We start from the raw sequence: 18,174 nt of genomic DNA, 5'->3' as shown, positions 1-18,174 counted from the left end.
TGACCAGGCTCTGGACCAGGACTGAATCCATACAGTGTGTGGAACCCTCAGTTCAGTAACTGGTGTCACCTGTCCTCAGCAGTCTTCAACTAGACGTTAACTGTGCATCAATCTCCTTCATAGCACAAGCTTTTAGTAATTTTACCCCATTCTTTCTTACAAAAAAGGCTGCTAGGTGGCATGATGCAGTCCAGTACCTTTCCCTTAGGTCTAGAGAAAATGGAAATATAGGCCAGACTGAAATTTCTAAACGGGACTGCTAAACTCTAAATCAACAGTGCATACAGTTCCTTGGAATTGTTTTTCTTTCATCTTATCTGCTTCAAGATGAAGTCAACATAAAGACTCCACTATTGAGAAATGTACCTATTAATAACAACTCGCTTTATTTTTTTAGAACCACACCTCGTTTTCTGCAGCTATGAATAACCTGGATTCCAGAGCAGACAAGATTATGCTCTCGGAGGCTGGTCCAGCAGTCGCAGAGCTCTCACACGCAGACTCAATTAAAAGACGTCAACTAGCCCGCTCGTCACTGGACGAGCAGGTCTGCGTACGGCGAGAGGTAGCTCTCGCACATAGACGCACGGAATAACATGCAAACTCCACTCGGATCACACTTTTAATCTTCAAGGCCTCCCAGCAGTAACTTTTCTGGTACAGAATTCTCGTTAATCCACAACAATTATCTACAAGGGAGAGGAGATGCATATCCATACAGTCTGGGTGAAAACCTAAGGGAGGATTTATGATGTCTAACCCTGTGTCACCTCAAAGGGTAAAAAGACAATCGTATTAGCATCTCATGGTGACTGGGAATCACGCGAACATCACAAGACCTGTTGAGCTTTGTAACTTGTTACTCGTTACCCCAGCTTGTTTAGAAAAAAAAACAACCACAAACCGCACAGTGTTCAAACCAGTTTTATTAAAAAAAAAAAAATAGATATCAAAACATCAAATGTCAAAAGTGCAGTACGGCAAACGTGACAAGTTGCGCTGCACGTTAAAAACTCCTTCCGTTAAAGTCTCCCCGCGTCTCTGAACCTCTGCAGCAGGGGGTCGTCTGCGCGCAAGGCGAAGGCCAGGGCGCGAGAGACGTAGTACTGGGAGTCCGCCCGTAGGTTCTGGATCACATCAGAGAGGAGATGGGCCCGTTCCACCCCACAGCCCGGCGCCTCATAGCCCAGGGCGGTGAAGTGAACGTGGAGGTGGTAGTAAGTGGGCACATAGTGCAAATAAACACGCAGCTTGTTCCCAGCAATCCCATAGCTCTTCAAGATGGCGGCCTGTAGGACAAGCATTTTTTTTTCCCCGTTACTCATCTCCAGCCAACAACATTCCCATTAGCCGGCTTTTGTATTCCGCACACGCATATGCAGGACAAACAGGCTTTTATCTAGTTTAGAGATCTCATTTAGCCCTGCGTGATTCATGAGCGAAGAGGCGAATTTTGTTTGTGTGCTGCACAAATAGATAGCGAGATATTCTATGCCCAGAGTGGAATGGTCGACAAAGCACACTCCCAAAATGTCCAGCAGGCAGACGTGCGTCTTATAAAATACTTTTTTATGGGCTGGGTTATCGTACTGACAATCATCAAACACCCTTACAGTAAGGAGGAGAATGCCAATGAGTGGAATAGGACCGATTACCTTTCCAAATGACTTGGCTCTGCCTTCAGGCCACTCCCGTTTTGTGGAAAGCAACCGATTCTTGAGACACCGCACAAAGCCATTTCAGAGTTTCTACGTGACTCTGCTAGAATTTCTGCAGCGTATGGAACACATTGACCTTTCACATCTCCGCCGAGGGCCAGGGGGCACTCCTGGTTTCCATAGGAGGCGCCACACCCCGGACGAGAGCTGGCTTTCAAAACGTCAAGATGGAATGCGTTAGGCCAGTTAAGGCAGTTTTCAGGGCCCGAGTGTTCATGAAGTGCACTAGTGGCTGGGCCCAAATTCAGAAACAGAAATAAAACAGAAGAGCCGTGACCCGACCCTCTGACCTGGCCACCTTTACCACTAATGCTGCCGGGGGGCGAGCCAGCCACCTGCTGATGGGACCTCTTGGAATGAGTCTCACGGCTAAGAGTTTCTGACCAATGCACATCAGGATGGGCGGCCCTGGGCTCCCTCACCTGTCCGCGCTGCTGGATGTTCAGTAGCAGAGGCAGGTGCGCTGCAGTGAGGTCTCGCAGGCTCCTGATGTCCCGTCGGTGCACGATAGCTATCAGGTACAAGTCATCCAGCTGCAAAGGGAGAACGGAACACAGATCCCGTCTGAAACTTGATCTGAACATTTTTTTTTCAGCCGGTAGCATTTGTCTTTTTTCTCATGCCCCGTCCCCCCATCTACGACACCCACACCGTAAACTGCAGTTTGCTTCAGATACAAGTTGCCCGAACAAACGCAATGGCACTGTGGCACATGCACTTAGCAAATGATCAAATCCGTGGTGTACAGTAGGTGTAACCAGTAATCACTTTATTTTGCTAAGCACGTTACATGCACAAGGAATCTGATCTGGTTTTGATCGACCGGTGGTGACCTCGCCGGACAAGGTTTTGAGGCAAAAGTGTTCCGGGATGAGAGGAGTCACCGGCAAATCTTTTCGGCTTGAAAAGACTAAGCTGAGAGACACTGCTCTTCTAAAAAAGGAAATTAAAAAAGTAGGAAAACCTGAAGCGGCGCCGTGGATGTCATTCGTGCAGACTGAGGGCATCGCCTCACTGTAGCTCTGAAACAAGGGCGATGATTGGGGACGAGGTACAACTATTCAGAATATGAAAAGGTGGTGACATGGTGTTGGCAGTGTGAGTTCTACCTATAAATGACTGATACGGTTTCATTCCTATTTATTTTGTGTGCCTACCTAGATGGTTCTGTGGAACAGTTAGATAAGATAACATTACTTTATTGGCCATATACAATTTCTTGCATTAGGAATTTGTCTTTCTGCATACCCCAGCTTGCTCTCCATGAGACACACAGACAGGGAGAGAAGCCTGGGGTCAGAGCGCAGGGTCAGCCATTTATACGGCGCCCCTGAAGCAGTTGGGGTTAAGGGCCTTGCTCAGGGGCCCAACGGAGTAGGATTCCTCTGCCGGCCGCGGGATACGAACTGGCAACCTTCCAGCCACAGGCACAGATCCTTAGGCATAGAGCCATCTCTGCTTTGCGCTGCGTTGCACGTCTAGCCTGATTTGTGCAAGCCACTGGGTCTTTTTATTATACTTTTATCTTATCTGTTTGTTTGGACTGTGACACATTAGAAAAGTTGCCTACATTGTATGTCGCCCTAAATAAGGAGCAAACAAAGTGAGGTCACAAGCAGCAGACGAAGAAGAGATGCACTGGAAAGTCAAATTAAGATACACTAAGGGTGTCTGAAACAAAATGTCCAACCATGTTAATAATCCTTCCACGTAACATGGTGCTTTTCTAGACACTCTACTCAAAGCACTATACAGGTAATGGGGACTCCCCTCCACTACCATCAGTGTGCAGCCCCACCTGGATCATGTGACGGCAGCCAGAGTGCACCAGTACACTCACCACACACCAGCTATCAGTGGGGAGGAGAACAGAGTGATGAAGCCAGTTCAGAGATGGGGATTATTAGGAGGCCATGATTGGTAAAGGCCAAGGGAAATTTGGCCAGGACACTGGGGTAAAACCTCTACTTTTTTCCGAGAAACACCCTGGGATTTTTTTTAACGACCACACAGAGTCAGGACCTCGGTTTTATGTGTCATCCGAAGGACAGCACCCTTTTCACAGTATAGTGTTCCCGTCTCTATACTGGGGCATTAGGACCCACACACTGCAGGGTGAGCGCCCCCTGCTGGCCCCACTAACACCTCTTCCAGCAGAAACCTTACTTTTTCCCAGGAGGTCTCCCATCCAGGTACTGGCCAGGCTCACACCTGCTGAGCTGCAGTGGGGCTGCCAGCTGGGAGCTGCAGGGTGACATAGCTGCTGGCTAATGCTGTAGAAAATGAGGCCCTGAAACCATTCATAAAGCAGCTGGCTGAGAAAGATTAATTAGCTAATTGCTACCAAATGTAGAGGAAAGTTTTGTTTGTAAGCCGCCTTACACACTTACAGGTCTACCACTATTTATTTATTCCAGATTCTAATCATCATTTACATTCACCAGATTTTTGTCATCATCATCACTTGTCCTCAATGGACTCCCAGGTCGAGTCCATTGAGATGCAACTGCTCACTGACTGCAGGTGGACATTGAACAGGCTGACCCGAGACTCTGCCCTGCAGACCCGAGACCCAAGAACGACCCCACTTACTTGCTTCTGGTCCCACTTAAAATCCGGGAGCAGGACGAAGCCAACGTCCGGATCTGGATCCTCATAAACGATCCTGTCAGCTTCCGCCTTCTTTTCCAAAATATTGTAAACCCACTGCAACACAATCAAATGTCTACTTTAAACATCAGGATTAATCTTGCAAATGAGCAGGACCCTTCAACTGCTATGTTCTCAGCAACTGAAATTCAACATACTAGAGATGCAGGACAATATTGCCCCACTCATGTCCACTTCCTTTATATTCTGACTGTTGTGGTGATTTCTGTACATGCGTGCCTTGCTCTGGTTTACTATGAAGTGAACAAAGTGTGGGGTTACCAGACTGATGCCACCTAATATAGACCACACATAAAATATTGTAATGCTGGGTAAAATCTATCATTTTTATAAAGAATAGGGGGGGAAAAAAAGCACAGATCAGATTTAAAAATCATGGAGAAGCAAGGTCACAATTAAAAGCCACGCTTTGCTAATGCAGTGACTGTAATCACTTGTTCCTAAGCTGTGTAACCAATGACCCGGTCCCTCTGCTTTTACCACGATCGACCTGTAGGGGGCAGCCATCGCTCTTCTTTGAGTTCTGCCCCTGTAGTTGAACTTTGGTACCCACTAGGACCCACCCAAAGATGTACAGACGGGACTTCATACCCCCCCCCTGCCAAGCTGAGCTGGGGTCTCTCTGTCTCACTGGATAAAAAGACCATATCGCTACACAGAATGACAATCCTAGCACTGACTGGCTGGACCGCAGGATATCTGTCAGGGAAGGTGATGAGGGCAAAGATGAGGCTGGGTCACACAAAAAAACAACACCTGCTTCAAAAAAAAATGGCCTAAAACATACGAAAATATAGACCAACCTAGGGGACTGACAGGTCTTTTCTCAGCACTGTAATATAGTTAAGACAGCCGCCGCAATCACACGTACACAGTATAATGAAATGGAATAAAAATACATTTCCCAGACAGGCTACATTTGCGTTACTTTATGCGACTCAGTTAGTAATTACTGCTCTATCAACTTCCAGGTAACTTTTTGTGATGGATCAAGGAGGCATTGTTCTCAAAATGCAGAACACACTCCGGCAGTAGACCGTGTCTAATGGTCATCGGCTTCAAGGATAATGAAAGGGGACAAAAAGGTTTGTCTGAAACAATTGCAGTCATCGTCTAGGTTTAACAGGCTGGCACTGGGGAGAAAGTCAGGACTACGTGACTACCTGCCAATACGATGTTATGAATTTACATTATCCAAGAAATGAATAACTCTTGATGCCCAGCACAACCAAAAACTATGCAGTTACACAATCAAGACAAACACCTGGAAATCTCTATTATTTTTGGCTCCAATATCCTCATTCTTTGCGATGCCTAAATTTACGGGAAGAGGAGGGCGTCGATATCGCTGCTATTCCTTCTCGTGGTGTCACAGATGCCTATCTCGGTGCTCCAGAGAGGCAGGCACTGACCTGCACACTGAAGCTCTGGCTGAGTATGTAGGGGCAGGTGATTCGGCGGTAGTCCTCTCCACTCTCCTCCATCAGAAACAGCTCCTGCTGCAGGTACTTCTTCACATGTTTTGTGGTGGCCGGGCACACCACCGTCGTCTTTATTTCTGGGGTTTAAAAAAAAAAAAGGAGATGCAGAGTCCCTCTCCAATTACTTGAACTGAAAACAAAACCCGTACATGATTGGCAAGTACCCAGTAAACATGAGTGAGTCTCACATTCAGCCCTTGTCTGTTTTTTATCCTACAAGAACTTTAGGAATGCCCTATCACACCCACCCCCCGACAACTTGCCTTCTGCCCTTTAACGGTTCTAACATGGAGCGCGCACCACTCTCTCGTTCTCAACAGTTTGAATTCTCGGCCGTCGGTACCTCGCCCCATTTAAGGCTTGAATTATCTGGGGGGAAAAAGAGCGACAGCCAGCCGGGTGCCCTGACCACTTCCAGGAAACATTTCGCAAACGCGATAGGCCGCAGAGGCAGACGTGCAAGAGTGACATGCCGCCATGTCGCTTGTCAGCCGGAGTGAAACAGGAACTTCAAAGGTGATTTGACTTTACCTGCGCTGTCCTGTCTATGCAGACAACAAAAAGCCAGGAAAGAAAGCACAGAAAGGTGAAGGGAGTGCAGTTTCAAAACAGGAAGTGCCTTGTTTCTACTTGAGATCGGGTGTCTTTTTTTCGCGCCATAGACCTCCCCACAGAAGCCCTACAGTGCGATGTAATAAGAGCCACTGATCAGAGCCTCCCACAAGAGTTTAACATTGCCAACAGCGCAAATGACATGGCATCACAATATGCTACCTGCATCTCGCTATGTGTTATATAAAAAAACGCGTGTACCTTGTTCACAGTGTCTTAACATTACTTTATTAACCCTTTACAATTTCTTGCATTAGGAATTTGTCTTTTTGCATACCCCAGCTTGCTCTCCATGAGACACACAGACAGGGAGAGAAGCTGGGGGTCAGAGCGCAGGGTCAGCTATTGTACAGCGCCCCTGGAGCAGCTGGGGTTAAGGGCCTTGCTCAGGGGCCCCACGGAGTAAGATTCCTCTGCCGGCTCCGGGACCCGCCAAGCGAGCATCATCAGCGGCAAACCAAACTGAAGCTTCAAGACTTCCGCTCGTAGGTCGCCGGACGGCATATTTTTCCCGGGTGGTTGTGGGGTGACAAGGCAGAATGCACACATCTTATCAGAGCCTGAGCTGCAGACCGCTTTGGGGGTTGCTGATAAACCCTTTGGTGGGTTCAGTCACAGCACGTGCGTGTCTGTCCAGGCAATGCAATGCAAAGCGTGAAAAAGTGAGAGTTTGGTTGTTCGCAGGGCGGAGGATAAGTGTTCCACTCACACACCTCTGCTTCTCACTTTCTGCCCCACTGTTTCACACATCTTAAGAGAACCCCTTCCAAAACATTAATCTGCAGCGTCATCCTCCTCTAACACCTGTATGATATAAAGGATATTTTCAAGGCAAATTAGTGAGAAAAACTATTTTTCTATTTATTACTCATTCTGGGGGATCTGTGTTGAGTGTAAAATGTTTTGAATTATATTTATATATAACACATAGACATGTCACCTAGACATGGGGAATTACTACTAATAAATCTGATTATATATAGCGCCTTTTACGGTGCAACATTTCAATATGCTATGGAAAAAAAAAAGAATGAAACAGGAGAGGGGTATACACAAATCCACACAGTGAACTATATGGGGATAAAAGACCATAAAATGAGTTTTAAGGCAGGTTTCAAGTGCTGACTGACTTGCAGAAATGTGATACGCAGTGGGGAGTCATTCCGCATTCTTGGAGTAACAGAACAGGAAGTTCAGTCTCCCCGTGTTTGGAGTTTCAGCACTGGGAACTGAAAGAAGGCCAGAGACTGACGCGTTTCTTATGGTCTGTAGGTGTGTCGGGAGTTAAGAGTTCACTGATGTACTCACTTGGCAAACCATTCAAGTTCAGACGGGCGAGCAGCAAAATCTCGAATCTTATTCTGAAATCTACAGGGAGCCAGTGCAATAAGACTAAAGCAGGCGGTACAGGCTCATGGATTTTAGATTCTGTTAACATCAGAGCAGCGGAGGTCTGAACATTGCTGCAACATGACAAAAAACATGGTTTAGATACACCACCGATACATTATAATAAAACAAACACTCAATACAGTGCATTAAATAGGACAGATGTGATGTAACATCATTTGAAAAAGCTGTTGCTAGTTGGAAAGGCCAGTCTTCAGTGGCAGAGACTGGCTCTTCACAATCTGGGTCCACACTCGACTTCTCATTTGCCTCTCCAAACACAGGAGCCTAATCCCTAGCAACTGCAGGCGGTGATGATACTTCTGCAATTACAGACATACTGCACTTTGACTTCACTAATCACCCCTGAAGAGCTTGTTGTTACAGGGAGGCTCCTCACTAGAAACACTGAATGACATAATGCTCCACCAGTCAAAGCAATGTCCCACAAACACGTCTCTGAAAGTCGAAAGCTGTTCACATTTAGTGTGCTTGGAGTTCCGTCGTTTATAATGCTGTTCAGTTCAAGGCGATGGCAGCAACACGAGACAGAAATGTCTAAGCAAAGCAGAATGATGAAATCCCTCAATTCCTACTAACCCGTATGGCACTACATCTTAGATTTGCAGAACAAAAAAGCTTAGCTGTTGAAGGAGACCTCAGTATCCAGTAGTAATACACTCAAAGGGGTTTAAACAATAAAATGTCAAACATGAACAAAGAAGTGAAAAATGACCATGCATTATGCCATGCTTAGAAAGTTCACTCAACAGAGATACAATGGGAAAAGGCAGTACGATGACAGCTGGAAACTGTCTTCAAGGAGCAGTTCCTGCTCAGTCTGACGTCATCCTTCTTCAAACATTTCCCTTTGCAAAGCACCTGCCTGACCAAAGTAAGGCCGTTTTAAGATGTTCCACACCTGCAAGGTGAGATTGCATTGATACTGAATCACCTGGAAGTGTTTTTTTTATTATTTCTTAATCTTCAGCAATTTCAAACCAACCTGAAAGGAAAGCATAGGAAAACTGTGCATCACCCTTCCCAGCAGTTTTGACTGCCAACCTGCTGGACGAGGAACTAAACTCCAATTAAGGGTCAAATCGACAAAATGTGGGAAGGTTACCAATGAGATGAGGCCACATCTAACTAATTTAAATATTTTGGTGAATCCAAAATCATTGCAATTGCCTGCTATTACAGTGGCTTCTCTCTCTTGTATTGTTTCATTCATAATCCTGGCATTTATGTGTAAGCATTTAATTTTCTGGTATTTAAACATTTTTTTCCTTAAGTTCTCTTTTTCACTCTACTGTCCTTCCTTCTTCCTTTCAACAGAATCTTCACCTGTCCCTTCCATTTAATTCAGTTCTGTTCCAGTTTATTATTTTTTTTATTCAAAATTCTCTGTTTACCTTCAAGGGTGTCACATTTGTGCAGAAACAAAGCAAGCTTTCAGGCCGGGCAATGAATCATAGCCTTCGCTGTGGCAGCAAAGCCCTAACCTCAAAAAAAAAAACTTGAGCAACAAAAGCCTCTTAGAACAACCTCACCTACCCAAGATTAATCTTGCGTTCCACGTGTATTAAAAAAACAGCCAGGCGGTGCAGACAAAACATGGCCAGTCTGAGTGCAGACCGATTCTGGGGCAGATTAATTTCTAATGCCTGTTAATCTCCGTAATCCATTATGACGATCATTTCAGAAGTAAAAGATACGAAAAGGGATACATTTAAAAAATTGCCTGGCAAGGATCGCTTCTGTGTCTCATTCTGGCTTATCAGTTATCAAGGTTTCTGAATGAGACACTGAGAGGTCTGGGTGATTACAAGCACACAGTGATCTGCAGCCTACTCAGTGTTCTCAAACCGTCTTTGTTCTTTCAGATGTTTTGATGCTCCCATGGCACAGTTTTATACCATGGACAGGGAAAACCCGTGGAGAACTAAGAGATTGGACAAGATCCAAAATGCAAAGAGGAAAAAAGGCAACATTACAGAAAAGTGCAGGTCATTCTCTCCCTTTCACTGCTGGCTGCCTGGATGAGTTCACCCCAGGCTGTGCCTTCACCTGTATTGTACCCCCCAGTGCTGGAACCACCTGATCACAGACATCACCTTGATCAACTTCCTGTACTACCTCGGAACCCCACTCTTCAGGCCGCTGATCCTGTTCAGCTTTTCCAGCAATGTTAACCTGTAATAGCCAGCAACTACCCACTACAGAACACAAGATCATAAACACTTCATGTTGAGGTATTCTGTGTGCACTGGTTGTAGAGTGGTGCGCATAGCTGCCTTCCAAGCAGTTCGATTCGTTTGGGGGGGGGGGGCGGAGCGGCGGCTCTGTGTCTAAGGATCTGCGCCTGTGGCTGGAAGGTTGCCGGTTCAAATTCCGCAGCCGGCAGAGGAATCCTGCTCTGCTGGGCCCCTGAGCAAAGGCCCTTCACCCCAGCTGCCCCAGGGGCGCTGTATAAATGGCTGACCCTGCGGTCTGACCCCAAGCTTCTCTCCCTGTTTGTGTGTCTCATGGAGAGCAAGCTGGGGTATGCGTAAAGACAAATTCCTAAGAAATTGTATAGGGCCAATAAAGTGATCTTATCTTATCACTCTTTAGTCTTGAGTCCTTCCCTTCCATCACAGCAGCTACTGTCATGTGCTAGCAGTTTGGTTATTTTTAAAGATATTTTAGTTGCCCTTTAAAGGATACCTCATTATTTCCATTTCAATCAGAATTTTTTTTCCTTTCTCATATTTACCGTATGTATATACACTGTTTATCAGCATAACCTTATTTGATTCATTTAACTGCTATAATGGTTTTAAATCAAAGCCTAAAATAAAACCAAAAAACCAGAAAGCATATATGATATATCCATACTTTCTAATCAGGCTAGAATTTATTTTTTTTCCCCATGTTCATTTATTATCAGTTTCTCTGGTTGTAAAACAGCAATGGGTCTTATGCGACCCAAATATCCTCACTGTTGCCAGATGTAATAAAATGGTAAATAATAAAAGTAATGGCAATTCCAAATAACCAGATGACATGTCACCTGTAATCGGAAATGAAATCAAGCAGGCCTGTCGTTTTCCCGAACTAGTGAGACAACGGACCAGGAAGGAGGTGCAAACTCAAACATTTCTTCGCAACACTGACTAACTTCTATTTCCAAATGGTTTCCAAGGACAGGCAGTGCCTGAGCCCACATTTCCCCCTGGGTGCAGCCAAGGGCAATCAGAGCTATGTCCTACCTTGCTTCTCATATACTTGCCGGCCATCTTACATTAGTCCTTCGCCTCTTGGAAGGTATTAGCCGTTAGGCCAACCCCAATCACAGGCCTGCCTCACAGACAGACGTCCTCCTGGTGGAAAATTGCAGTGGACACTCTAAACACCCTCCAAACCAGAACAGTCTCTCTGCATAATGGAGTCTCTAAGCAGATGGCCTGTAGCCACCTTTGCTTACTCATTGTTTACTGACTTATACCAATATGGTTTATGAAATAGCCATTTAACGTTCAGTATCATTTAAGCAATATTAGTGGTACCTCCCCCCCCCAACACACAGCGATATGGAGCATCATGGCCAAAAGCTTTCCATCAGATTTTCAGCACTGGTTTTCTGAGGTTCTTTAATATTTACCACAACTTCAACCCAGGCCACACAAAAACCACAGCGGTTTCAAATGATTCATCTGTTGCACAAAGTCAATGTGGTAAAGCTCTGTTCCATGTGTCGGTTGTACACAGCAATAAAGCATGTAGCTCTGCCAAAGGACACTGTGAAAATCCAACCTTGAACCACCACAACAGAGCCCAGAAAGACCTTAGAAAACACCCAAAGTGATCCAGAGGCCCTTTCGTCCAAAACAGAGAAGGAATGCAGGATAGATATACCAGGGCGTAACAGTCCAAGCCTAGACACATAAGTAAGAGTAAAAAAAGAAATAAACACAACTGTGAGCATTTTGAAGAGGAGTCAAAGTTATCGGAAATTGTACAGTACACACTCATTCGGAGAAAAGTTTTCCGTGCGCTGCCTGTCACATTTGTTATTTTAAAGGCATATTGATTCATTACGACAAAATCAGTGTAACAATTTGGACAACATTTGCTTATCAACAGAATATATTTCTACCACAGTGCCTATCACGTGCAGTATGTAGCTGTATTTTCTGTTTTTAGAAAAACTCTAAATATTGTCGGACACTGCCAAATAAGAAAAGATAAGATACAGATATTCCCAGAACTTCTTCTTGCTGTTATGAAAGAGAGCGCACACCTGGTTTCATCAATACTTAGGAACGTCACATTCTCCCCAACCGGCCATAACATCTCCTGGCCAACCAAATCCCAATCTCCACTGAGACTTTTCTTTCTCTTGAAAAAGCCAGGAATACTGTACCACGGTAAAAGCAAAGCAAAGCTGGCAAAGAAGTGCAGGAAACTTCGTGAGACCCTGGGAAAAGTGTGAAGAAGGAGTGTGAAACATTAGCAAAGCAGATGAAAGGCTTGATATACTTAAGAGTAGCGTTCTTAAAGTGAACAACAGTGACACAAACTACGACACGAGAGACAATCTGCGAGGAGCCACACGCCAACACATCGGCTCTCTCCGGCGCCATGTCGATTAGGAGCCTGAACCTCCAGGTTTAAAGAAAGCCTCTTTCTCATAGCCATAAGATTTCTGAACACCACCTCTTAATCCTCCTACTCCTCACATTACTGCCCATTGCTTCTGCACTGAACTCACAATAGTCACCACTTGTTTTTGCACACTGCTGCCATTTGAATGCTGCTGAAAATCAGTTTATTACCCTTCTGTAGACTGCTGCTCTTGTATTCTGTACTAATCTCATGCTTAATCGCTTAATCGCATGCTATGGTTTTATGTTCTTGCCCCCAACAATTTGTGTTGTCATGTGGTATGTGAGGAAATGCACAAGCCAGGATTTCCCTGCGCTCGGGTACATTTGGCAAATCCACTTGAAACTGCATAAACACGGAGAAAACCACACCCAGTTAATGAGCACATATTCTTTCAACACCTTCCAGTGTTAACCAGTGCATTACCCTTCACTCCAACCCCCCCCGAACGACTGAGAAATATTCCCGATAATCAAACTCCGAGAGATCCCCCCCGCCGGAGAAGGGTTTGCTCTGAGACGCACCACTGAGATGGGCGGGCGGCCGCAGGTAATAGGTGCTGTAGATGTCGTTCCTCATCTCCAGCTCCAGACGGGAGCTCCGGAAGAGCTCCTCCAGGGCGTCCTTCCGGATGGGGGTCTTCTCCAGGATCACCACCGCCTCCTGCTCCGCCAACTTTGGGGACGCGGCCAACAGCAAGGCAGATGAAGAAACAAGGGGGACAAAAAAAATGTATTCAGTATGTACTGACCCCCCCCATCGAGACCGTTTCATAGGGTGTTCATTCTGTGAAATTCATGCCTCTGCGATTCTGATTCTAGAGATCAAGTTTCATGTTGCAGTCATCCCTGATCTCATCTCTCGCCTCCTACCAGACAACAAGAGCCTTTTCAACGTGTTGCTCAACTTTAACCCCGGAGTGTGGACATGTCTGCAGGCTTTTATTCCAGCTCGGCTCCTAACGAGCACAGTGAGCTCATTATTGCGCGAAGTGAACTCGATGGCTGTCAAGGACTGCAGCTGTTCTAAACAGACCTACAACCCACGCTGGACCTGGAGGGAGGCACCCTGGGTTTAAGACGACAGAGCCAGCCCAAGAGAAATCACACTAGAGAAGACCGACAGCTATGTAAATATACACAGGAGAGCCAGCTCACACAACCCTGCCTGCCACAACTGTAGATTCAGGTTTATTACTCAGTCAAAAAAAATTTCCTTTATTTAACCAAATAAGCCAGCTGTAAACTAATTCCCTTTTACAATGATGTAAACGAACACCATGTCTTCTGGATCCTGTTCCAGGCCAGTTCTTAATGACGGGCCAATGCATTTCCAATCTTCTATAGAGGGCGTATTTAAGGGATAAGATCACGCTGTATTGTTGTGCATATGATAAATGCACTTTGACCGATTGGTATTTGTAATCGTGCGTTCAACCCTTAAAATATCAAACGTGATTTGCCACTCGTATCAACCCGAAAAGCAATATTGGAGTTTCAGAACTTCGGAACTGCCGAAACCTGCCCTGCCCTGTGTAAGCAACCAGTTTGTCCACTGCAGCAGGAAAAACACTCATTTTGCATGTGAACAATGCTTCTCACCCCCACCTGTCTGTTCACGGCCGTTTGTCATTAACTGGTCAACTAGTACCAGCTGTTCGGTCAGGGAGATGGGAAACAAGTGCAGGAAAAGTTGTTGAAAACAGAACTCAGCGTTTCTGAAACCCTGTACCGACCGAAGAAAAGTTCAACTAAAAGTCTAAACAGGCAAGAAGACCAATTAACTTATCAATTAGCACTGGAGCTGTAGAACTCAGCTGGAACCTTAAATCACTGTAGCACAGAAAACAGAACCATTAATAAGTAGAAAAGAACAATAACTGTGAAAAATGTAGCTGGACATAATTCAATAGGACATAGTAATGTTAAAAGTTACTAAATTTTAATATAAATTAATGTGAAGCATTAGCGGTTTTAAAAACGCACCTGAAAATGGCTTAAACGGACGTGTTTTAGTTTATCCTGTAAATTGCCCCAGTAACAGTGAAGAATTAGAACAATTTGCACCCAGGAACGATAGTGGGGGGAAAAATAAATTCTGAAAACAAAAACATGAAAGTGGTTTAAATGTTTTAATGTGGGGGGGATTCGGATCTGTTTTCTGAGAGCCCAGGGGTAATTCCTCCCATTCGTCACCCAGGTTCGTCAGATGAGTCCCCTAAAACACTTGTTTATTTCGTACCGCTTAAATGCCACTCAAGCGTTCACAAAATGTGCAATTTCGTTACTTCGACAAAAGGGATGCCCCCGGGCACAAAAACTACCGGATGCATCCCGGCCGGTAGCTCTATAGCACAGTTACAAGCGCCACCTGGCGGTTACTAAATTAACTGCAGGGTCTCGTTTTCGGCGTATGAAAATATAAATAAATAATGAGGCAAAAACGATTGATGGATGTACGACTTTTAAATAATTGTGTTCAAACTGGTAACAACGTCTTCTGTGTAGTTTTTTTTTGTGCACTTCACCTTATTGGATACATTTTCTCCTTTGTCTGCAATAGTTGTTGTTCAATAAAGCTTTGGGGAAAAAATCGTTCACACCATTTCACGTCACACCTCAGAACCACCACCACCACGAATAAACAAGTTTTAATTCCAGTTAAGAAACAAACGTGGCTCTCAGTTAGGAGATTTATCTCACAATTCATTTGGTCAGGAACTTTTATCAAAGACAGAAGCAATATTCTGATGATGCTTCATTTTCATTTAGGTGTCCCTCACGGTGAACTAAAGGGGCAAAAAGGCATGTCATTTTCTGAACAAAAACTATTTAACCTACAAGACAAAAAGGTGCTTCAACTGTTGTTTTTATTATTGAAAGAGCCGAAAAAAGAACAGCGCTATGGCGCAGTGCTTAGCAGGGTCAGGGAATACTGGCCCTGGTGTGAGTGTGTGTCTGTGTGTGCGTGTCCTGCAATGGACTGGCGTCCTGTCCAGGGTGTACCCTGCCTTGCGCCCTTTGCTTCCGAGATTCCCTGCGACCCCGTACTGGGAGAAGCAGGGAGGGCACAGATGGATAGATGAAAAAAATATATCAGTGGTTCCCAGTCCTGACCCTGGTGACCCACACAGCTCTTATTTGAACAAAAAAGTTGCATCACTGGAATATTTGCGGTCACAAGTTTGGGATTTTATTTCACTTACAAAATACAAACTGTCAAAGCTACAGCATGATTCACAGCTGGGAACAAACAGTTGAAATGTTATTATTATTATTATTATTATTATCATCAAAATAGTGTGTGGGTCACCAGGAACCACTGGGAACCTTAATGTTCATCAGGAAGTTTATTGTGTTGAATTCTAACAAAATTGTGACTTTGTTATGAAAACATATTTTAAGTTTATAAAACAAGAGAACGTTTCGTGGATATTTGTGTACAAACACTTTTCCTCCACATACATATACTAGCTTTAATAATAGAAACATTGAAATTGAAAGAGACTCACATTTTGGCCATAAGCGCCACAAAATTGAAGACAGTTATTGAATTACCCTGATTCTCTGAGAACTTTTCCCAGTTTTTTATTCCTCAATTACAACTAACTTCTGAGACTCTACAGTGGTCTGATAGTAAGTGACGTGTATAAATTAAAGAAAGGAATGTGACAAAAACAAGAGAAATTTACTTTGAAGGTTAATACTCTTCCTGCAAAATCTTGTGGAATGTAACCTTTGGATGCAAAAAATCCGAGATTTATAATCAATAATTGAATAATGTCTCCGTCATACAGCTAACAGGTGAATGTTATGAAGAGGTATATATTATCCATAAGATGTATCCAGTTAAAATGGTTCTATTGTAAAAAAAACTATAGCTTATTTTACCACTGCACTACAATAATACTGAACTACAGTAAAATATTTTAGAAAAATATTTTTCAGGATTTTAACAGACATTTTGTTAGCAGTGATGCTTTGCTTTCAGAATGGAATTTGATATAGTAAACCTTATTTAACAGTTCTCAATCTGTTCTTTACAATACTGTTCTAAGACTTGTGCTCTTTTTGCATAATTCTGTTCATGACAAAAGTTTTCAGGCTGGCACGATGGCGCAGTTGTTAGCATTACCGTCTTGCAGCCCTAGGGCCCTGGGGTCAATTCTGGACCTGGGGTGCTGTCTGTGTGGAGTCTGGATGTCCCCCCCCTTTCACATGAGTTTCCTCCCACAGTCCAAAGAAATACTGGTTCATTGGTTGGCTTCTAAGAAAATTGACCTTGGTTTGAGCCCAAGTGTGTTTGTGTGTGTCCTGTGGACTGCTGTCCCATCCAGGCTGGACCTTGCCTTGTGGCTATTGCTTGCCAGGAGGACAAAAGCATCCAAAGAAAAAAAAAGATGAGTATCTAGAGTGGTTAATACACCTGTCAATATGCATATAGCAAGGACAGTCTTCTGTAACAGTGCTGTACATGTAAATACCTACGGTAAATAGGCAACAGGCAAGCACCATTTCTTAATTTAAGTCAGCAAAGGAACAAGTAATAGGTTTATTCCATGCTGCAAAAAAGAAGAAAGAGAACACAACGTTTCGGCCGTGGAGCCTTCTTCAGGTGAAGAAGGCTCAGGTGAAGAAGCTCCACGGCCGAAACGTTGTGTTCTTTCTTCTTTTCCAGCATGGAATAAACCTATTACTTGTTCCTTTGCAGCCTATGCATGCTGACGCAGCTACCCACCTGAACTTAATTTAAGTCAGTCAACACTTAACAGACCGAGATCAGATTTCTGGATACACTCTGGACTAGATCGCAGGACACACAGACACACACACTCACACACCAGGGCCAATTAACTACATGGGGCACATGGGGAGAACAAACAGACTCCACACAATACAACTCCTGGAATTGAATCCAGCGCCACAGCACTACGAAGTAGTACATGCTTACCCCTGCACCGCCGTGCTGCACAGTTTAGAGATCATCCGAGACCAAAACCTAACTTTTCTGCCCTCAAGCACCAGAGTGCTTTTAATTAAACAGATGGCTTGTATCACTAATCGGACGGGAGCTGAAACTTTAAAAGCAGGTTACTAACGACTGGGAATCTCCAGGACCAATATAAGAAGGTCTCAGCCGCACATACATCGCCTCGCCTGATTTAGCTGAAGCTTTCATTCTTAAATTGAAGAGTCTCTTTTTTTTCCACCTCGGTCCCTGCCGTACATTTGCGAGGCATGAATAAAAGTCCTAAATGATAACACGGTCTTGTTTATGGTTAGTGCAATACACTTGTCCTGTACCTTCCCCTGGAGAAAGATGGTTTTCTCCCGCGCCGACTCCCGCAACACCCTCTCCGTGCGGAACCCGGCCAGCACACACCCGGACTCGGACCCGGGCTCGCCGCCCCGGCTGGGCTCCCCGTCACCCGGGGCCTCGGCGCTGCGGTGCTCCTGTCCGTCCTGCCCATCCGCGCTCGGGCAGTCCACCTCGCTGTCCCTCCTCCGCTTCTTCGCGTCCGCCATCACGGTTTTGAAAAGCCTGCACACAGCCAATCCTCTGCGACTAACAAAGAGGCGCCGAGGAACCCAGGAGCTCTCCGGCTGCACTGAGGCCCTTTGCAAGTGCGCCCCACTCAGGCCTGTCTTTGCTCT

The 18,174-nt window shown here is 44.9% G+C and overlaps 1 protein-coding gene across 1 annotated transcript; it reads right to left on the bottom strand.

The window, feature by feature from the left end:
- Window positions 1-908: 908 nt before the first annotated feature.
- On the bottom strand, window positions 909-18,174 carry dcps (decapping enzyme, scavenger). Its single transcript, XM_088619423.1, has 6 exons — window positions 17,824-18,174; window positions 13,045-13,195; window positions 5,801-5,946; window positions 4,311-4,424; window positions 2,141-2,251; window positions 909-1,289 (listed from the first exon to the last, which is right to left on the bottom strand). Exons 1-6 carry the CDS (start codon window positions 18,043-18,045, stop codon window positions 1,023-1,025), a joined length of 1,011 nt encoding a protein of 336 aa, XP_088475549.1. The 5' UTR covers window positions 18,046-18,174; the 3' UTR covers window positions 909-1,022.

Source organism: Lepisosteus platostomus, chromosome 25 (assembly GCF_059453375.1).
Source record: "Lepisosteus platostomus isolate fLepPlt1 chromosome 25, fLepPlt1.hap1, whole genome shotgun sequence".
In the NCBI taxonomy this organism is placed as follows: Eukaryota; Metazoa; Chordata; class Actinopteri; order Semionotiformes; family Lepisosteidae; genus Lepisosteus; species Lepisosteus platostomus.
The sequence above is the reverse complement of the archived record's forward strand: the minus strand, read 5'-3'. Positions and strand labels throughout refer to the sequence as shown.

Excerpts from the sequence above, each read along its gene's own strand:
- dcps (XM_088619423.1), bottom strand. The coding sequence starts at position 18,045 with ATGGCGGACGCGAAGAAGCGGAGGAGGGACAGCGAGGTGGACTGCCCG. Across the intron at positions 2,252-4,310 it reads TTAAGTGGGACCAGAAGCAA|CTGGATGACTTGTACCTGAT; the intron begins GTAAGTGGGGTC and ends CTCCCTTTGCAG. Across the intron at positions 1,290-2,140 it reads ACATCCAGCAGCGCGGACAG|GCCGCCATCTTGAAGAGCTA; the intron begins GTGAGGGAGCCC and ends CTTGTCCTACAG.